The 22,853-nt window shown below is 41.0% G+C and overlaps 1 protein-coding gene across 2 annotated transcripts in view; it reads right to left on the bottom strand.

Annotated features, from left to right (window-relative positions):
* Window positions 1-22,853, bottom strand: part of yars1 (tyrosyl-tRNA synthetase 1) — a 28,275-nt gene that overhangs the window by 3,877 nt on the left and 1,545 nt on the right. Inside the window, exons 2-11 of one of the 2 annotated variants that reach the window (XM_062029334.1) lie at window positions 20,560-20,650; window positions 17,391-17,459; window positions 17,182-17,328; window positions 10,270-10,445; window positions 10,084-10,213; window positions 2,917-2,997; window positions 1,469-1,561; window positions 383-518; window positions 224-309; window positions 23-158 (exon numbers count right to left, since the gene is read on the bottom strand). In XM_062029334.1, coding sequence (XP_061885318.1) covers window positions 23-158; window positions 224-309; window positions 383-518; window positions 1,469-1,561; window positions 2,917-2,997; window positions 10,084-10,213; window positions 10,270-10,445; window positions 17,182-17,328; window positions 17,391-17,459; window positions 20,560-20,595 — 1,090 coding nt within the window. In that variant the 5' untranslated portion in view covers window positions 20,596-20,650. Of the gene's footprint in view, window positions 1-22; window positions 159-223; window positions 310-382; window positions 519-1,468; window positions 1,562-2,916; window positions 2,998-10,083; window positions 10,214-10,269; window positions 10,446-17,181; window positions 17,329-17,390; window positions 17,460-19,293; window positions 19,370-20,559; window positions 20,651-22,853 lie in introns of those variants that run through there. The other variant, XM_062029333.1, reaches the window with a different exon arrangement.

Genomic DNA, 22,853 nt, shown 5'->3' with positions numbered 1-22,853 from the left:
TTGTACCAGTTAGAATACTGACTGGTCTTCAAAGTGTTCGGGTAGGCGCTGTCGGTAAGTTTGCGGAGTTCGACAGACTCAAACTTCTTCCTGATTGGCTCCAGCAGCACGTTGAGGGCCTCCTCCACAGAGACCTTCAAGTCTCCAGGGTGAATCCGCTAGCGAGAGATCCAGAAGCAACACTTGAGACCTGTTCAGGAGATTGTGCACGACAAGATGGTACCTCCATGGCAAAGTCCTTCTCCACCTCTTCAAAGGCAGTGTAGACTTTTACTCCACCCCACTTGGCGTCCCGTTTGATGGAGAATTCTGAACACACGTACCTACATTACCTTCTGTTCTCCAATGAGGGGATGAACACACAAACACCAGTGTTTTGTACCTCCACGAAGAGGGAAGAGCACAAATTTAACAAAGGAGAGGAGGCCGTTGTTCTGGATGTTTCCTGGCTCACAGAAAGCTCCTTTCAGCTTCTTCTTCAAGTCTTCCTTGGAGTCCAGTAGGTCGATCTTTGAATCCTTTCAACACAAAATGACACATAAAAATGTGCACACACACACACACAAAATATTTATAATAAAGAAAGTCCACACGAAAGATTTCTCGGGCTTTTTTGAGATTGTTTTGTCCTAGAATGCCTGAATTTGCAGAAGCTTTTTCAGAAAGTTGCAGCAGAAGTTGCAATGTTTTGAGGCTCATTTTTTTTCAATAACAATAAATCAACTTTTGATTTTATGAATTTGTTATCAATGTTTTAAGTGTTTCTTGTAACAAATATTGTCAAACAAATTCTGTATTGATGCTTTACTTGCTTCATAAAAGTAGACACTTGATGGCAGTAAAAGCACATAATCAGAGCTTATTGTCAAATGACTGTAGTTAATTTACAATGAGTAATAATAGTAATAATTATATTTACAAAAAGAAATACCACTAAAAGCTTCCTTATTGTCCACACTGTCGTTGACAAGTTGCGTACATTCTTCATGTATGTTTACACTTGAAAAGTGTGTGTCCTTCTTAAACATTCATTTATGTTCCAACACATTTGGCCTCGCACGCTAAGAGCATTTGTGAAGTGTTGAGAGCCATCTATAGTGCTACTTTTTCTAGAGAGACCATGAGGGATGATCATCACACTTCAACATTTCTAACATGTAAATGCTGCCTCCCAAAAGGCTTAGTGCCATAGACAAGAACACGAAGTAGGCATTTGTGTGGTTTGATCAATAAAGAGTTGATATATTACTACATGTTGTTGTTCCTGATCCGTCTACACAAGAGACAAACGTAAGTTTTAATTAGACAGTTGATTAAACCAATTTAATTGGTAAAAAAATGATGCTGATTGGCCAAAAGGAGCTGGGAAGTTGTGGGCATTGGACAAAGTTGCGAGGCGGCGCACAATCTGCGTGGATAGTTTGAATTGGTGCTACGGAGAAATCCTGGAGAGACTAAAAAAACCTACTTCTTCTGAGGAGCTCATCTTGGCACCCGTCAGTCCAGGTACCATGGGGTTCATCAGATGGACGCGCTTGGCATAACCCAGAGAGGGGAGGTACTGTAGACCAATAAAAAGAAAAAAACATGAACCACTGCACATATTTTGGGGGGATTGAATAATTAATATTCATTTGCAGCTGAGATAGGCTCCAGCACCCCCCGCCACCCTGAAAGGGACAAGCGGTAGAAACTGGATGGATGGATAATATCTATAGAGGCATTTCTTCCTATACTTGGTCACTAGGGGGTCCACAAAAACCCTGACATGGTCAGAGTGGTGTACAAAGAGAGTATGGCCAACTAAACGAGAGGCGCCGCCATGTTTGCTAGCATTGACGTGTGCGGCTGTGGCGTCAGTTTTTCTGATGAAATAAACCAAAATAATATGTCTACATATAGTTGTAAGCATACTCCAGCTCATAAACTTACAATAAAACATGCTTTAATTTTGGGAAAGTATCATTTTGCGGCCGTATTTCTGCACAACAGCTCAGATATGTAACACTGGCCAGCAGTATGAAGTGATTCTTGGTCCAGAACAGATTTTGCTTTATTCATTATTGACTTATTTCTTGCCAGTTTATGTTGTATATATTTATGTGATTTGCAGTTCATGTTATCTTCTATTATTACACCCAAAATGTGGTTTAATTTACTCATTCAATGTCTACTTGGTCTATTTGTATTTGTCTCTCTCTACTGTTACTGAATAGCATTATTTTACTTTCACTGAGATTCAAAGCCAGTCTGTTTTTGTCAAACTATCTTTTTAATTTGGTCATTTCTTCTGTTATTAATTGTATTATCTTCTTTGTGTTCTGTCCTGAACAAAAAGGCAGACGTTGTGTGGTGTGTTTACTTGGCACAAGACACTTTAATGGATGGCTCTCAGTGTTGATGGCGAACCTTCACTTCTCATACTTGTCTTCTTTCCGGGTTGTTGGGAAAGCCATGTAAAAACGTTCCACAATTCACGCGAGTGGAGAAGCCCCAAGGCATTTTTACACGTTAAAAAACTAACTAGGAAGCGCCGCAAACACATAGCATCAGCTCAAAGTTGGTAGCAAACATGGCGCCCTGTGGCCATGTGAGTGCCTTTTGACCAATCATTGAGGTGATGGAATGAAACCTCTTTATACACGACTCGGGACATCATCAGTCGTTTAACTATCCTTGGCACCTGCTACAGCATCAATATCAATGTGTACACATCTTTGTAGCAACCAGCAGAGGACGCACTTACTCCTCCAAACCTGCCTAAAAGCACAGGCCAGAGAAGGAACATTTAAGTGAGGACCCATGACTCATACCTCTCAACATTTGCATTGCAAAGTATGGGAATATTCATTTGCAAATATGCCAACATCCCCTTTTTAATGGCCCTAAAGAGATGATGGGGAGGAAATAGTATACCTTCTCTGCAAGGGTGAAGATCTTCCTCTGGTCCACTCCTCCAAACTGAGCATCCACCTTCAGGTACTCCTCATCCAGAGCCTGAGGAGGACAAACAGTGCATGGCTCTTATATACTAGTGGATTTGCTCACGCTGTTCCCATCCAAGATCCACATTGGTCCAATATCAGCAATAAAACAAGTATATTGACATACATGTACAACGTGCGATACAAGAAGTCCTGCAGTGTGTTTACTTGTGCGTGATATCATGTGCGATACAAGAAGTCCTGCAGTGTGTTTACTTGTGCGTGATATCATGTGCGATACAAGTCCTGCAGTGTGTTTACTTGTGTGTGATATCATGTGCGATACAAGAAGTCCAGCAGTGTTTACTTGTGCGTGATATCACGTGCGATACAAGAAGTCCAGCAGTGTGTTTACTTGTGCGTGATATCATGTGCGATACAAGAAGTCCAGCAGTGTGTTTACTTGTGTGTGATATCATGTGCGATACAAGAAGTCCTGCAGTGTGTTTTCTTGTGTGTGATATCATGTGTGATACAAGAAGTCCAGCAGTGTGTTTACTTGTGTGTGACATCACGTGCGATACAAGAAGTCCAGCAGCATTTACTTGCGTGTGATATCATGTGTGATACAAGAAGTCCAGCAGTGTTTACTTGTGTGTGATATCATGTGCGATACAAGTCCTGCAGTGTGTTTACTTGTGTGTGATATCATGTGCGATACAAGAAGTCCTGCAGCATGTTTATTTGTGCGTGATATCATGTGCGATACAAGAAGTCCTGCAGTGTGTTTTCTTGTGTGTGATATCATGTGTGATACAAGAAGTCCAGCAGTGTGTTTACTTGTGTGTGACATCACGTGCGATACAAGAAGTCCAGCAGAGTGTTTACTTGTGTGTGATATCATGTGCGATACAAGAAGTCCAGCAGTGTGTTTACTTGTGTGTGATATCATGTGCGATACAAGTCCTGCAGTGTGTTTACTTGTGTGTGATATAATGTGCGATACAAGAAGTCCTGCAGTGTGTTTACTTGTGCGTGATATCATGTGCGATACAAGAAGTCCTGCAGTGTGTTTACTTGTGCGTGATATCATGTGCGATACAAGAAGTCCTGCAGTGTGTTTACTTGTGCGTGATATCATGTGCGATACAAGAAGTCCTGCAGTGTGTTTACTTGTGCGTGATATCATGTGCGATACAAGAAGTCCTGCAGTTTGTTTACTTGTGTGTGACATCACGTGCGATACAAGAAGACCAGCAGAGTGTTTACTTGTTTGTGACATCATGTGCAATACAAGTCCTGCAGTGTGTTTACTTGTGTGTGGTATCATGTGCGATACAAGAAGTCCTGCAGTGTGTTTACTTGTGCGTGATATCATGTGCGATACAAGAAGTCCTGCAGTGTGTTTACTTGTGTGTGATATCATGTGCGATACAAGAAGTCCAGCAGTGTTTACTTGTGTGTGACATCACATGCGATACAAGAAGTACAGCAGTGTGTTTACTTGTGCGTGATATCATGTGCGATACAAGAAGTCCAGCAGTGTGTTTACTTGTGTGTGATATCATGTGCGATACAAGAAGTCCTGCAGTGTGTTTACTTGTGTGTGATATCATGTGCGATACAAGAAGTCCTGCAGTGTGTTTACTTGTGTGTGATATCATGTGCGATACAAGAAGTCCAGCAGTGTGTTTACTTGTGTGTGATATCATGTGCGATACAAGTCCTGCAGTGTGTTTACTTGTGTGTGATATCATGTGCACTACAAGAAGGCCTGCAGTGTTTACTTGTGCGTGATATCATGTGCGATACAAGAAGTCCTGCAGTGTGTTTACTTGTGTGTGATATCATGTGCGATACAAGAAGTCCAGCAGTGTTTACTTGTGTTGACATCACGTGCGATACAAGAAGTCCTGCAGTGTTTACTTGTGTGTGATATCATGTGCGATACAAGAAGTCCAGCAGCATTTACTTGTGTGTGATATCATGTGTGATACAAGAAGTCCAGCAGTGTTTACTTGTGTGTGATATCATGTGCGATACAAGTCCTGCAGTGTGTTTACTTGTGTGTGATATCATGTGCGATACAAGAAGTCCTGCAGCATGTTTATTTGTGCGTGATATCATGTGCGATACAAGAAGTCCTGCAGTGTGTTTTCTTGTGTGTGATATCATGTGTGATACAAGAAGTCCAGCAGTGTGTTTACTTGTGTGTGACATCACGTGCGATACAAGAAGTCCAGCAGAGTGTTTACTTGTGTGTGATATCATGTGCGATACAAGTCCTGCAGTGTGTTTACTTGTGTGTGATATAATGTGCGATACAAGAAGTCCTGCAGTGTGTTTACTTGTGCGTGATATCATGTGCGATACAAGAAGTCCTGCAGTGTGTTTACTTGTGTGTGATATCATGTGTGATACAAGTCCTGCAGTGTGTTTACTTGTGTGTGATATCATGTGCGATACAAGAAGTCCTGCAGCATGTTTATTTGTGTGTGATATCACGTGCGATACAAGAAGTCCTGCAGTGTTTACTTGTTTGTGATATCATGTGCGATACAAGTCCTGCAGTGTGTTTACTTGTGTGTGATATCATGTGCGATACAAGAAGTCCTGCAGCATGTTTATTTGTGCGTGATATCATGTGCGATACAAGAAGTCCTGCAGTGTGTTTTCTTGTGTGTGATATCATGTGTGATACAAGAAGTCCAGCAGTGTGTTTACTTGTGTGTGACATCACGTGCGATACAAGAAGTCCAGCAGAGTGTTTACTTGTGTGTGATATCATGTGCGATACAAGTCCTGCAGTGTGTTTACTTGTGTGTGATATAATGTGCGATACAAGAAGTCCTGCAGTGTGTTTACTTGTGCGTGATATCATGTGCGATACAAGAAGTCCTGCAGTTTGTTTACTTGTGTGTGACATCACGTGCGATACAAGAAGACCAGCAGAGTGTTTACTTGTTTGTGACATCATGTGCAATACAAGTCCTGCAGTGTGTTTACTTGTGTGTGGTATCATGTGCGATACAAGAAGTCCTGCAGTGTGTTTACTTGTGCGTGATATCATGTGCGATACAAGTCCTGCAGTGTGTTTACTTGTGTGTGATATCATGTGCGATACAAGAAGTCCAGCAGTGTTTACTTGTGCGTGATATCACGTGCGATACAAGAAGTCCAGCAGTGTGTTTACTTGTGCGTGATATCATGTGCGATACAAGAAGTCCAGCAGTGTGTTTACTTGTGTGTGATATCATGTGCGATACAAGAAGTCCTGCAGTGTGTTTACTTGTGTGTGATATCATGTGCGATACAAGAAGTCCTGCAGTGTGTTTACTTGTGTGTGATATCATGTGCGATACAAGAAGTCCAGCAGTGTGTTTACTTGTGTGTGATATCATGTGCGATACAAGTCCTGCAGTGTGTTTACTTGTGTGTGATATCATGTGCGCTACAAGAAGGCCTGCAGTGTTTACTTGTGCGTGATATCATGTGCGATACAAGAAGTCCTGCAGTGTGTTTACTTGTGTGTGATATCATGTGCGATACAAGAAGTCCAGCAGTGTTTACTTGTGTGTGACATCACGTGCGATACAAGAAGTCCTGCAGTGTTTACTTGTGTGTGATATCATGTGCGATACAAGAAGTCCAGCAGCATTTACTTGCGTGTGATATCATGTGTGATACAAGAAGTCCAGCAGTGTTTACTTGTGTGTGATATCATGTGCGATACAAGTCCTGCAGTGTGTTTACTTGTGTGTGATATCATGTGCGATACAAGAAGTCCTGCAGCATGTTTATTTGTGCGTGATATCATGTGCGATACAAGAAGTCCTGCAGTGTGTTTTCTTGTGTGTGATATCATGTGTGATACAAGAAGTCCAGCAGTGTGTTTACTTGTGTGTGACATCACGTGCGATACAAGAAGTCCAGCAGAGTGTTTACTTGTGTGTGATATCATGTGCGATACAAGAAGTCCAGCAGTGTGTTTACTTGTGTGTGATATCATGTGCGATACAAGTCCTGCAGTGTGTTTACTTGTGTGTGATATAATGTGCGATACAAGAAGTCCTGCAGTGTGTTTACTTGTGCGTGATATCATGTGCGATACAAGAAGTCCTGCAGTGTGTTTACTTGTGCGTGATATCATGTGCGATACAAGAAGTCCTGCAGTGTGTTTACTTGTGCGTGATATCATGTGCGATACAAGAAGTCCTGCAGTGTGTTTACTTGTGCGTGATATCATGTGCGATACAAGAAGTCCTGCAGTTTGTTTACTTGTGTGTGACATCACGTGCGATACAAGAAGACCAGCAGAGTGTTTACTTGTTTGTGACATCATGTGCAATACAAGTCCTGCAGTGTGTTTACTTGTGTGTGGTATCATGTGCGATACAAGAAGTCCTGCAGTGTGTTTACTTGTGCGTGATATCATGTGCGATACAAGAAGTCCTGCAGTGTGTTTACTTGTGTGTGATATCATGTGCGATACAAGAAGTCCAGCAGTGTTTACTTGTGTGTGACATCACATGCGATACAAGAAGTACAGCAGTGTGTTTACTTGTGCGTGATATCATGTGCGATACAAGAAGTCCAGCAGTGTGTTTACTTGTGTGTGATATCATGTGCGATACAAGAAGTCCTGCAGTGTGTTTACTTGTGTGTGATATCATGTGCGATACAAGAAGTCCTGCAGTGTGTTTACTTGTGTGTGATATCATGTGCGATACAAGAAGTCCAGCAGTGTGTTTACTTGTGTGTGATATCATGTGCGATACAAGTCCTGCAGTGTGTTTACTTGTGTGTGATATCATGTGCACTACAAGAAGGCCTGCAGTGTTTACTTGTGCGTGATATCATGTGCGATACAAGAAGTCCTGCAGTGTGTTTACTTGTGTGTGATATCATGTGCGATACAAGAAGTCCAGCAGTGTTTACTTGTGTTGACATCACGTGCGATACAAGAAGTCCTGCAGTGTTTACTTGTGTGTGATATCATGTGCGATACAAGAAGTCCAGCAGCATTTACTTGTGTGTGATATCATGTGTGATACAAGAAGTCCAGCAGTTTACTTGTGTGTGATATCATGTGCGATACAAGTCCTGCAGTGTGTTTACTTGTGTGTGATATCATGTGCGATACAAGAAGTCCTGCAGCATGTTTATTTGTGCGTGATATCATGTGCGATACAAGAAGTCCTGCAGTGTGTTTTCTTGTGTGTGATATCATGTGTGATACAAGAAGTCCAGCAGTGTGTTTACTTGTGTGTGACATCACGTGCGATACAAGAAGTCCAGCAGAGTGTTTACTTGTGTGTGATATCATGTGCGATACAAGTCCTGCAGTGTGTTTACTTGTGTGTGATATAATATGCGATACAAGAAGTCCTGCAGTGTGTTTACTTGTGCGTGATATCATGTGCGATACAAGATGTCCTGCAGTGTGTTTACTTGTGTGTGATATCATGTGTGATACAAGTCCTGCAGTGTGTTTACTTGTGTGTGATATCATGTGCGATACAAGAAGTCCTGCAGCATGTTTATTTGTGTGTGATATCACGTGCGATACAAGAAGTCCTGCAGTGTTTACTTGTGTGTGATATCATGTGCGATACAAGCAGTCCTGCAGTGTGTTTACTTGTGTGTGATATCATGTGCGATACAAGCAGTCCTGCAGTGTGTTTACTTGTGTGTGATATCATGTGTGATACACGCAGTCCTGCAGTGTGTTTACTTGTGTGTGATATCATGTGTGATACACGCAGTCCTGCAGTGTGTTTACTTGTGTGTGATATCATGTGCGAAACAAGAAGTCCTGCAGTGTGTTTACTTGTGTGTGATATCATGTGCGATACAAGAAGTCCTGCAGTGTGTTTACTTCTGCGTGATATCATGTGCGATACAAGAAGTCCTGCAGTGTGTTTACTTGTGTGTGATATCATGTGCGATACAAGCAGTCCTGCAGTGTGTTTACTTGTGTGTGATATCATGTGCGATACAAGCAGTCCTGCAGTGTGTTTACTTGTGTGTGATATCATGTGCGATACAAGCAGTCCTGCAGTGTGTTTACTTGTGTGTGATATCATGTACGATACAAGCAGTCCTGCAGTGTGTTTACTTGTGTGTGATATCATGTGCGATACAAGCAGTCCTGCAGTGTGTTTACTTGTGTGTGATATCATGTGCGATACAAGCAGTCCTGCAGTGTGTTTACTTGTGTGTGATATCATGTGCGATACAAGAAGTCCTGCAGAGTGTTTACTTGTGTGTGATATCATGTGCGATACAAGCAGTCCTGCAGTGTGTTTACTTGTGTGTGATATCATGTGCGATACAAGCAGTCCTGCAGTGTGTTTACTTGTGTGTGATATCATGTGCGATACAAGCAGTCCTGCAGTGTGTTTACTTGTGTGTGATATCATGTGCGATACAAGAAGTCCTGCAGAGTGTTTACTTGTGTGTGATATCATGTGCGATACAAGAAGTTCTGCAGTGTGTTTACTTGTGCAAAGCTGGACAGACAGTAAACATCTAAATGTCCTCCAATAAGCACACAATTTCTTGTATTAGACTAAAGTAATTTACAAAAGGTAAACATGCTAGGATATAGGCTACTAGGAGCAAGCAGCTACACAACAGCTAAGCACACAATAGCACACAAGCTAGACATACGTAATAATCATTGAAAAATATTTCATGTGTCAATATAAACAAGTATTACATACATTTAGTTGCATATTACTTACACATACAAAGTCTCCAAGGCGTATTAGAAAATATCCAGCAACAAACGTGTCCGCATCAGTCAACGTACTGCATCATGAGCTTAAATTCATGAATTATTGTGGCCACTAGATGTCGCCAAAAAGAATTAGCCCTCCACTACAATAACAACTTACATACAGCATACTGTACGTCCATTCCAGACAGTTAATAATGAATAGGTTAGTGTTTTTTACACCTACCATTTCACTTGATCCAACTTTAAATAACACAAGTATGTACTGTATGATGACTCACCCTGATATCGTATCGGATCAATATTGGCCAACACTCAAGGCTCAAGTATCGCCGTCATATCAGAAGTGAAGAGGTTATTTCAGGACACAATGCAACTAAAAATACAGGTTTGGCTGTCACTCTTGAAGGATGATATTACCTGTAGTCCTGGATACAGCAGGCCACTCAGCAGAGGATGCTCCACCTGTTTGACCACCTCAGCTCCAGCCTTCTTGGCATCATGCTCGGTCACCATGGAGGACAGGCGGTACACATCCAGAGTGTACTCTCTAACAAAAACATGAGTGTTACACAGCACAGCGTCATGTCAAGATGTCCTACTAACCTGCTGAGCTGGAAGTCGGTTCCTTTAACAAACTTGAGTTTCTCCAAGGGCACGCCGATGCTCTCCAACATGGCCTTAATCACTTCTTCATAATACTTCACTCGGAGCTCCAGCAGCTCCCAGGGTGCTTTCATGTTGTCCAGGAAGGCGTGCAGGTCTGCAAACAGAATAGTAACCTGAAGAAAGAAACACACACATACAACACTTAACAGGAGCTTTGGCAAGAGGCCCAACACGAGGTAGGTCAAAAGTAATGATACTTTTGATACTGACATGCAAGAACTAGCCCAAAAATATGCAGTGTTTCCACATATTTATTTCTTCCAGGAAGTCTCTCTCGCTTATAAAAGAAATGCTAATGACAGTGTGTGAGCGTGGCATAAGTGTAGGTGTGGCACAACACACCTCATACGCACCTGCTTTGCCACAGAATAAAAATAGATCCACTTTGTACTTTGATTTAGCCAGAAGAGTTACAAAAGATGATGCCAGGGAGTGTGCAGAAAAGCCCCAGAGGCATGCAAGCCAACTTTTATCACTTCCAAAAAACACATTATTGAGTCCTTTGGCAACACTTTACTTTTTTCACCAGGAAGACTAAGTTTGACATGAGGGACATGTACTGAACACACCCCTTTTTGATGGCACATTGCAGGAATTTCAATATACAAAAACATTTCAAAGTAGAGCAAAAAGACAATGTAATAATAAAAAAGGCTGAAATGCGACAGATAAAAACATATCTTTATTATTTGTATAAGCCTATTTTATTACAGATGACATGACATCACACTACCACCATAGTGAAATAATGTTTTATATACTGGAAGGCTCCACGCCTCGGTTTTCTTTTCACAATGTCAAATATTAGTTATTTTTCATTAAATTAATAAGCACAGAACTGTTTGTTTTGATATACTGGGAGGTTCTAGAACAGTGGTTCTTAACCTGGGTTTGATCGAACCCTAGGGGTTCGGGGAGTCGGCCTCAGGGGTTCGGCGGAGCCTCCGCCACTGAGGTAAAGACACATCCAACTTATCATGTAAATAAAAACTTCTCCCTATCAGCGTATAATGGATACCCCCAAACAATGTTCCCTCTAATTTTCCATCTGATTTGCAGGTTGTTTGATTGATTGGTTCGCTGTTGCGAAAAAGCTAAGTAGCGCTCTATCTCTAGCTAGCTGCTAAGCTAGCGCGGAGAAAGGCAGCGCCGGTCAGTAAGAAGCTACTCCTACAGACCGCGACCACTTCCCTGAGGACAGCAGGAACTTCACTCGGTGACAGAAAACACTGTGAGTAATGGCTTCCTGCGCGTCTTGCACCATACTCACGGAGAGGTTGGCTCTGCTAGAGGGCCGTGTCCGCCAGTTAGAGCAGAGTAATGTCGTAACTTTAGATGTTGCGGACACATCTGCTAGCGTTAGCTGTAGCGAGCTAACTAGCCCAGCTTGTAGCAGTCCTAAGCGGCCTACAAGCTACGGTGTACCGGTTGAGACGCATAATAGATTTAGCTCTTTAGCTAGTCCTACACCCCAGTCTACCGGGCACCACACCTTAGTTATAGGGGACTCCATCACCCGAAACATAAAGCTTAGCAAACCAGCCACAATAAAGTGTATCCCCGGGGCCAGAGCACCTGACATTGAAGCTAATCTTAGGGAGCTAACTCGCAACAGGCCTAGTAAACACGTACGACAGGCTAATCGCACCACTAATTATGCGAATATAGTTGTACACGTTGGCTCCAATGACACTAGAATGAGACAGTCAGAGATTACAAAGAGAAACATAGCCAGGACTTGTGATCTCGCCAGAAAGATGTCCAGGCATCGAGTAATTGTCTCTGGCCCCCTGCCTGCGAGAGGCAATGATGAGAGATATAGCAGATTAGTCTCGCTTAACAAGTGGTTGGCTAGCTACTGTAGGCAGAAGGGACTAACGTTTATTGATAACTGGCCCTCTTTCTGGGGCAAACCAGGCTTGCTGATGAGAGACGGCCTTCACCCTAACCAGGAAGGCGCCATCATCCTGTCTAGAAACATAGACTACTATTTAAGTCTCACTTGACTGACTACACTAGAGCAAGCCCGGTCACAGGCAATTACAATGTCTGTTAGTCCGGGTGAGGAGTCAGTTAAGCTAGAACTAGCCAGCGCCAGGCTGGATAATCCATGTACGCATAGCAATTCTCTTAGAATAATACACAATTCACATAAGGTTTTTTCTGTTGTGTCTGTGTCAGGGGTGGACATGCATTCTACTGAGGTGGCAAATTATGATATGTCCAGTCTATTGCAGCACCAAGCAAACAATCGGAAAATTCCCGTCATATCAATTCCTAGATATGGTCGAAACTATTTAAAGTGCACTACGCATAATAAACGCAACATTGTTAATATTGCCACTACGGATAATCTTAACAAAAACTCGTCAAAACAGCCCAATACCTATAATATGGGCTTTTTAAACATAAGATCATTGTCTCCCAAGGCGTTATTGGTTAATGAGGTCATTAGAGACAACAATCTTAACGTCATTGGTCTTAGCGAAACCTGGCTCAAACCGGACGAATTTTTTGCGCTCAATGAGGCATCTCCTCCTAACTATACGAATGCGCATGTTGCCCGCCCTCTTAAAAGGGGAGGGGGTGTCGCACTAATATACAATGAAAATTTCAACCTTACCCCTAACCTAAATAATAAATATAAATCGTTTGAGGTGCTTACTATGAGGTCTGTCACACCGCTACCTCTCGACCTGGCTGTTATCTACCGCCCCCCTGGGCCCTATTCGGACTTTATCAGTGAATTCTCAGAGTTCGTTGCTGATCTAGTGACGCACGCCGACAATATAATCATAATGGGGGACTTTAATATCCATATGAATACCCCATCGGACCCTCAGTGCGTGGCGCTCCAAACCATAATTGATAGCTGTGGTCTTCCACAAATAATACATGAACCCACGCATCGCAACGGTAATACAATAGATCTAGTGCTTGTCAGGGGTGTCACCACCTCCAAAGTTATGATACTTCCATATACTAAAGTAATGTCCGATCATTACCTTATAAAATTTGAAGTTTTGACTCTTTGTCAACAAGCTAATAATAATAATAACTGCTATAGCGGCCGCAACATTAATGCTGCCACAACGATGACTCTTGCTGACCTACTGCCTTCGGTAATAGCACCATTCCCAAATTATGTCGGCTCTATTGATAAACTCACTAACAACTTTGACGATGCCTTGCGCGAAATTATTGATAGTATAGCACCGCTAAAGCAAAAAAGGGCCCCTAAAAGGCGCACCCCATGGTTTACAGAAGAAATTAGAGCTCAGAAATTATCATGTAGAAAACTGGAACGCAAATGGCGCGCGACTAAACTTGAGGTTTTCCATCAAGCATGGAGTGATAGTTTAATAACTTATAAACGCATGCTTACCTTAGCTAAAACTAAATACTACTCAAATCTCATCCGCCTCAACAAAAACGATCCTAAATTTCTGTTTAGTACAGTAGCATCGCTAACCCAACAAGGGACTCCTCCCAGTAGCTCCACCCACTCGGCAGATGATTTTATGAATTTCTTTAATAAGAAAATTGAACTCATTAGAAAGGAGATTAAAGACAACGCATCCCAGCTACAACTGGGCTCTATTAACACAAATACGACTGTATATACGACGGACACTGCCCTCCAAAATAGTCTCTCTATTTTTGATGAAATAACATTAGAGGAATTATTACAGCGTGTAAGTGGGATAAAACAAACAACATGTTTACTTGACCCACTTCCTGGGAAACTTATCAAGGAACTGTTTGTATTATTAGGTCCATCAGTGTTAAATATTATAAACTTATCACTTTCCTCCGGCACTGTTCCCCTAGCATTCAAAAAAGCGGTTATTCATCCTCTGCTCAAAAGACCTAACCTCGATCCTGACCTCATGGTAAACTACCGACCGGTCTCCCACCTTCCGTTTATTTCCAAAATTCTCGAAAAAACTGTTGCACAGCAGCTAAATGAACACTTAGTGACTAACAATCTCTGTGAACCTTTTCAATCCGGTTTCAGGGCAAATCACTCTACGGAGACAGCCCTCGCAAAAATGACTAATGATCTATTGCTAACGATGGATTCTGATGCGTCATCTATGTTGCTGCTTCTTGATCTTAGCGCCGCTTTCGATACCGTCGATCATAATATTTTATTAGAGCGTATCAAAACACGTATTGGTATGTCAGACTTAGCCTTGTCTTGGTTTAACTCTTATCTTACTGACAGGATGCAGTGCGTCTCCCATAACAATGTGACCTCGGACTATGTCAAGGTAACGTGCGGAGTTCCCCAGGGTTCGGTTCTTGGCCCTGCACTCTTTAGTATTTACATGCTGCCGCTGGGTGACATCATACGCAAGTACGGTGTTAGCTTCCACTGTTATGCTGATGACACTCAACTCTACATGCCCCTAAAGCTGACCAACACGCCGGACTGTAGTCAGCTGGAGGCGTGTCTTAATGAAATTAAACAATGGATGTCCGCTAACTTTTTGCAACTCAACGCTAAGAAAACGGAAATGCTGATTATCGGTCCTGCTAGACACCAACATCTATTTAATAATACCACCTTAACATTTGACAACCAAACAATTAAACAAGGAGACTCGGTAAAGAATCTGGGTATTATCTTCGACCCAACTCTCTCGTTTGAGTCACACATTAAGAGTGTTACTAAAACGGCCTTCTTTCATCTCCGTAATATCGCTAAAATTCGTTCCATCTTGTCCACTAGCGACGCTGAGATCATTATTCATGCGTTCGTTACGTCTCGTCTCGATTACTGTAACGTATTATTTTCGGGCCTCCCTATGTCTAGCATTAAAAGATTACAGTTGGTACAAAATGCGGCTGCAAGGCTTTTGACAAAAACAAGAAAGTTTGATCATATTACGCCTATACTGGCTCACTTGCACTGGCTTCCTGTGCACTTAAGATGCGACTTTAAGGTTTTACTACTTACGTATAAAATATTACACGGTTTAGCTCCAGCCTATCTCGCCGATTGTATTGTACCATATGTCCCGACAAGAAATCTGCGTTCAAAGAACTCCGGCTTATTAGTGATTCCCAGAGCCAAAAAAAAGTCTGCGGGCTATAGAGCGTTTTCTATTCGGGCTCCAGTACTCTGGAATGCCCTCCCGGTAACAGTTAGAGATGCTACCTCAGTAGAAGCATTTAAGTCCCATCTTAAAACTCATTTGTATAATCTAGCCTTTAAATAGACCCCCCCTTTTTTAGACCAGTTGATCTGCCGTTTCTTTTCTTCTCTCCTCTTCTCCCCTGTCCCTTGCGAGGGGGAGTTGCATAGGTCCGGTGGCCATGGATGAAGTGCTGGCTGTCCAGAGCCGGGACCCCGGGTGGACCACTAGCCTGTGCATCGGTTGGGGACATCTCTGCGCTGCTGACCCGTCTCCGCTCGGGATGGTTTCCTGTTGGCCCCGCTGTGGACTGGACTCCCGCTGATGTGTTGGATCCACTGTGGACTGGACTTTCACAATGTTATGTCAGACCCACTCGACATCCGTTGCTTTCGGTCTCCCCTAGAGGGGGGGGGTTACCCACATATGCGGTCCTCTCCAAGGTTTCTCATAGTCATTCACCGACGTCCCACTGGGGTGAGTTTTTCCTTGCCCGTATGTGGGCTCTGTACCGAGGATGTCGTTGTGGCTTGTACAGCCCTTTGAGACACTTGTGATTTAGGGCTATATAAATAAACATTGATTGATGATTGATTGATTGATTGAAACCTTTACTAGCAGATTGCAAAGGAAGAGAATACATTATATGAAACAGTACAGTTTACACAGTACAGTACATATTCCGTACAATTGACCACTAAATGGTAACACCCCAATAAGTTTTTCAACTTGTTTAAGTCGGGGTCCACGTTAATCAATTCATGGTAAAGTGTGTAATTTGTTGTGAGTTCATGCACTGTGTTGGTTTTGTTCTTTGAACAAGGTGATGTTCATGCACAGTTCATTTTGTGCACCAGTAAAAAAACATATGACTTTTTCTTGAATTTGAAATTTTTTGTTGTTGAATTTTTCACTAAAGAAGGGTTCGGTGAATGCGCATATGAAACTGGTGGGGTTCGGTACCTCCAAAAGGTTAAGAACCCCTGTTCTAGAACATTGCTGTTCTTTTTGGAATGTAGAGTTAGCTCTTGGCAGATCAAATGTAACGACCGGGTTGCATAGTGATGCGAAGGTCCTTTTACCAAGATGCAGACGGACTTCGGACACAGCGTGCAGGTAGGAAACGATTGATTTTAGCAATAAATCAGGCGGGAACAAACAAGAGCGTGCTCATAGCACGGAAGGCGAAAGCTAAGGGGGCTAGCGTGGGAGCTAATACAAAAACAGGAATCAAACCGTCGTTAACTGTTGCTTGTAGCAAATTAGGAAGCCAGACTGACTGGAAAGGCAGGATTAAATAGTGCTCTGATTAGTGCTCGGGAAACAGGTGAGCGTCCCGAACACCAATCAGAGACGGGTGAAGACAATAAGCACCCATGGAAACAGAAAACAAACCCAGGGGTGCACAAAACAGGAAACCAAACACAACATGATCCGGGCAGGGGATCATAACATCATACTGATATCTATATTATTTTGTAGCACGCTGGTCTTAAAAAATTGACACTTTCAAACACTTTTCAATAAAATACAGGGATGTGAGCAGCCTTGGGAGGAAAAATGCGTGAGTGTGGGATAATAAAAACACACGTGGAAGCTGTACATCATTTAAAAGTTGTAAGGTGATATAGATGAAGTATCATCGATAGTGCAAAGTGATATGGCGGTATTGACTGCTGACATTGTGACGACCTACTGGAGCACATACCTCACATCCAGCCTTGAGGAAGTCTGCTATTTTGGACATGGGAACAAAATAAGCCACATGTGGTTTGCCGGTGGTGGCAGTTCCCCAGTAGACCTTCAGCTCCCTCTCCTGCAGGACCTGCTTCAGCTTCTCTTCTCCCAGGACCTCCTGTATCAAGCAGACATGCATCTCAGCTCCTCCAGCTGTCCGAGTGTGAACGTCAAACCCACCTGCAGGTTCCTGGTGATGAGGTGCAGCTTCTTGTCAGGGCTGAGCTGATCTGTCATGGCGTCCACAGACTGCGGCACAAGCGCATGAACATTAACATGTTGGCTCATTCATTGCAGGACTATCACTACCCGATCGGACGCACAAGACCCAATCGGTCCACGCATGCGCGAGGACAACGTCCCTCCCTCCGTGTTACCACCTTCTTTTTTAATTCTCTTTACTTCAATAACAATGTCATAAAAAAAGATTACATACAAAACAAGAAAATTAATATTTTAAAATACAGTAATTGTTTTTAAACCGTAAAGAAATCCGAATGCTTAAATTTAAAAAAAATTCTTGAATAAAAAAGAAAGTAAAACAATATAAAAACAGTTACATAGAAACTAGTAATGAATGAAAATGAGTAAAATGAAGTGTTAAAGGTTAGTACTATTAGTGGAGCAGCAGCACGCACAATCATGTGCGCTTACGGACTGTATCCCTTGCAGACTGTATTGATATAGAATGTAGGAATCAGAATATTAATAACAGAAAGAAACAACCCTTTTGTGTGAATGAGTGTAAATGGGGGAGGGAGGTTTTTTGGGTTGGTGCACTAATTGTAAGTGTATCTTGTGTTTTTTATGTTGATTTAATAAATACATTTAAGAAATAAAATCGATAATTAAAAAAACGAAACCGATCATTTCCGATATTACATTTTAAAGCATTTATCGGCCGATAATATCGGCAGGCCCATATTATCGGACATCTCTAATTATTATAACTTATCTTTTTTGTAACACAGTTAATGAATGAAGTGTACTTTTGTAGTTATTTCCCATATTTCTACATAATAAGTCAGATATGTAACACTAGTGAGCAGTCGACAATATGAAGTCATTTTTGGTCGAGAACATGTTTTATTTATTCATTATTGACGTGTTTCTTGCTACTTTATGTTGTATATTTTTTACATGAGGATTTCCAGTTCAATTTATAATCAATCATCATACCTAGAATTGTGGTTTTATTTACTCCTTCAATTTATATTCCGTCTATTTGTGTTTGACTTTCTCTTCTACTGTTACCTAATAGCATTATTTTACTTTTACCAAAGTTTAAAGATAGTCTGTTTTTGTCAAACCATCTTTTTAATTTGTTCATTTCTTCTGTTATTATTTATATTATCTTTTGTGTGTTATTTCCTGAATAAAACGCTGTTGTAACATCTGCAAGTAATACTAACTTTAAATCTTTTGTAACTTTACAAATGTCATTTATATAGAGATTGAACAATTGAAGTGAAGCAGCGTTGGCGCATGCGCGGATCAGTGACAAGGAATGTCACCGCAAACAAAAATGTTGGTCAAATAAATGTAGTCTATAATGTCCTGCAGTAGTTTAACTAAAATTTTGGTAAATAAATGTAGTATATAATGTCCTGCAGTAGTTTAAATAAAATGTTGGTAAAATAAATGTAGTATATAATGTTCTGAAGTAATTTAACAATAATGTTTGTAAAATAAATGTAGTCTACAATGTCCTGAAGTAAAAAGGACAAATTAGATGACAATTATTGTTATCTAAAATGACGTATTACTATTACACGTGCGCCTGAATGAATGACAGTTGTAAAACAACTGTGATACAACATTGACTTGGGAACAACACTCGCTATCCTTAGAAAAGGGTTAAATGAAATAGTTAGCCTCCAAAGTGAGAATAATGTTGACAAAAAGGTGATTAGCAGCAGCTAGCTGTTAGCTCGCTAGCTAGCAAGTGAGCCATGCGCAGCTATCAAAGGTAAAAGAGTGTAAAACAGCTGCTAGTTCACCTGGCGTGACGTCACTGCACTCAACTCATAATGTATCAACTATAAATACAACTATGTATCAACTATAAATACAACAAACTAACCTGGGGGCGACGCGGCAGCAGAAGAGGAGAATGTTGCATCAGCGATGATTCTGCCTGTTTGCCTGCTTGGACTCCCAGGAATAATAATCGACTGTCGAGTCATCGATGCAACAATTATACCTATTTCCTCATGATTCTAGCTATTTCCTCATGATTCTACCTATTTTCTCATGATTCTAGCTATTTCCTCATGATTCTAGCTATTTTCTTAGGATTCTAGCTATTTTCTCATGATTTTCCTCATGATTCTAGCTATTTCCTCATGATTCTAGCTATTTCCTCATGATTCTACCTATTTCCTCATGATTCTAGCTATTTTCTCATGATTCTACCTATGTCCTCGTGATTCTACCTATTTCCTCATGATTCTACCTATTTTCTCACGATTCTAGCTATTTCCTCATGGTTTTCCTCATGATTCTAGCTATTTCCTCATGATTCTAGCTATTTCCTCATGATTCTAGCTATTTCCTCGTGATTCTAGCTATTTTCTCATGATTCTAGCTATTTTCTCATGATTCTAGCTATTTTCTCATGATTCTAGCTATTTCCTCATGATTCTAGCTATTTCCTCATGATTCTAGCTATTTCCTCGTGATTCTAGCTATTTCCTCATGATTCTAGCTATTTTCTCATGATTCTAGCTATTTCCTCATGATTCTAGCTATTTCCTCATGATTCTACCTATTTTCTCATGATTCTACCTATGTCCTCATAATTCTACCTATTTCCTCATGATTCTACCTATTTTCTCATGATTCTAGCTATTTCCTCATGGTTTTCCTCATGATTCTACCTATTTTCTCATTATTTTCCTCATGATTCTAGCTATATTTTCCTCATGATTCTAGCTATTTTCTCATGATTCTAGCTATTTTCTCATGATTCTACCTATTTTCTCATTATTTTCCTCATGATTCTAGCTATATTTTCTCATGATTCTAGCTATTTCCTCATGATTCTAGCTATTTCCTCATATGATTCTAGCTATTTTCTCATGATTCTAGCTATTTTGTCATGATTTTCCTCATAATTCTAGCTATTTTCTCATGATTCTAGGTCAGGGGTCGGCAACCTTTACCACTCAAAGAGCCATTTTGGGAAGTTTCACAAATTAAAGAAAAATAATGGGAGCCACAAAAAAATTTTTTAATTTAAAATGAAAAACACCGCATACAAAGCTTAGTGCTATATTAAACAGGGGTCTCAGACACAGGCTCTAACATCAAATTTGGCCCAAATGGCGGTTGATAGCGTCATACTTGCCAACCCTTTCATTTTTCCCAGGGGACTCCTGAACATCAGAGCGTGATGGCACTGCTTTTGGCGCCGTCTACAGCCTGCCCAAACAGTGTACCTGTTCAATCACATGTACAATGCAGTTTCAGCTTGATCACAAAAGTGACAGCAAGGCGTACTACCTCAGCAGCCACACATCTTACACTGACGGTACCAATACCCAGAATCCCATGCAGCCCTAACTCTTCCGCTCAACCAACGCACGGAGGGGGGGGGGGGTTGATGTGTGGGGGGATTTGGTGGTAGCGGGGGTGTATAATGTAGACCGGAAGAGTTAGGGCTGCATGGGATTCTGGGTATTGGTTGTGTTGTGTTTATGTTGTGTTACGGTGGGATGTTCTCCAGAAATGTGTTTTTCATTCTGTTTTGGTGTGGGTTCACAGTGTGGCGCATATTTGTAACGTAACAATGTTAAAGTTGTTTGATACGGCTACCGTCAGTGTAAGCTGTGTGGCTGATGACTAAGTATGCTTTGCTGTCTCCTATGTGTACAGGTAAAAGCAACATACAACATGTGAAATAATAGCAACATACAACATGTGACCGGGCTGGCACGCTGTTTGTAAATGCCATAGAGGACAATTACTGCAGTACAATTAGGGCACTTCCTTTAACTAGTAGCTTGCAGAGGTGGGACCAAGTCATTGCTTTGCAAGTCACAAGTAAGTCTCAAGTCTTTGCCCTCGAGTCAAGTCCAAAGTCAAGACTGGAAAGTCTCAAGTCAAGTCACAAGTCCTGCATTTAGAGTTTCAAGTCCTTTTAACCTCAGACTAATATTTTTACACAGATTGTGTATGCTTTTAAACCGCTGTATTTATTTATTAAAACAAGTGCATTTGAAATAGCAGGAAAGAAAATAGTACTGACATTGCAATTCATAATAGCACTATTAACCAGTCATTTTAATAGTTTAAACAATTTTAAACATTTAACTCATTGCTTTACAGAATAAACACATTTGCAAAAACAAGTGCAACTGTACTTATTTGCACAAAAGTGTTAACATTGTATTTCCATGGCATATTGCATTGTAACTAGTTCCACAGCACTTTCTATTCTGTTCTTGTTGAGATGAGATCAATGAGATAAGTCTCATTGATCTCATCTCATACTGTATGTGTGTTGATGTGTGCGTACACATGAAAAACATAACAAATACATGAACATAACAATGAACAGAGTTGCACTTTTTAGATGTCAGGGCCCTATGCAATATGTACACATATTCTTAATATAGTATACATTTTAACTGACCTTTATTTGACTATGTTTGTCTTTTTGTAGGTGGCTAAAATACGCGGTGCTGCTGACCGCCGTCTAACATTATGTTACTGTGTGTGATACATTGACTAACGTAACGTTATGTGTAGGTACTTCATGCAACCCAGCTTAAAAAATCACTTGACAAAAAGTATGAATAAGGTAGCAAACTGCAGTGGACGCAACATATTGCCGTGTTTGCAATGACGTTATAACCATAAACATCTTATAAGTAGACGCAATATTGGTTGCTGTGACGCGAGCAATTTGCATCTTGAAGTGGTGATGAGGAGCCGGCGAGCAGCCTAAACTGACAGTTGACAGGTAGAAAACAAAGATGGTGTTCAGCGTTTTCCTGCTCAAATGAGCGGACTGTTGAAAATAGGAATCGGCGGATTACTTTTCACAAGTAAGATTTAACATTAATGTACTAATGGTTGTATTTTATGAAAATAACATTACCACAGAGTTGAGAAGGAGCAAAGATCTTCAATATTTGTATGTGAAAATCACAAATAAATCTTCTGGGGGAGGATGACGGCCCTACAGGGGTTTGGTTTACAAACTTTCAGCCCCACCTAAAAGAAAATTCACCAGCTGCCACTGATTATGATGCATTCTCATTTTAGGCAAAATACAAGACAATACTTTCTTAACAGTATAATTGTAACCAGGAATAAGTCTTCAAGTAACAATATTCAAATACTAACATTGTTGGGTAAAACAGAATTTGGTTTTATTCTGAATCCAGTGAAACAGATTGGTGGTTTTAGCTGATATGAAGACTTTCAGGTGTTTATATATGTTTAAGTATTTGGCAGACACTTTTATCCAAAGTGACATACATAAAAAATACATATAAAACAATCACTGTAAACATGATCATTTAAGGGAAGAATGTAATACAAAATATCAATACAAAGTGTCAAGACAGAATAAACTCTCTGCTGCTGCAGCAACAGAGATACGGTCTATAAGATATATAGATATCTAATGTATTC

The sequence above is a fragment of the Entelurus aequoreus genome, linkage group LG20 (assembly GCF_033978785.1).
Source record: "Entelurus aequoreus isolate RoL-2023_Sb linkage group LG20, RoL_Eaeq_v1.1, whole genome shotgun sequence".
NCBI lineage: Eukaryota > Metazoa > Chordata > Actinopteri > Syngnathiformes > Syngnathidae > Entelurus > Entelurus aequoreus.
This window is presented reverse-complemented; position numbering and strand designations above follow the sequence as displayed.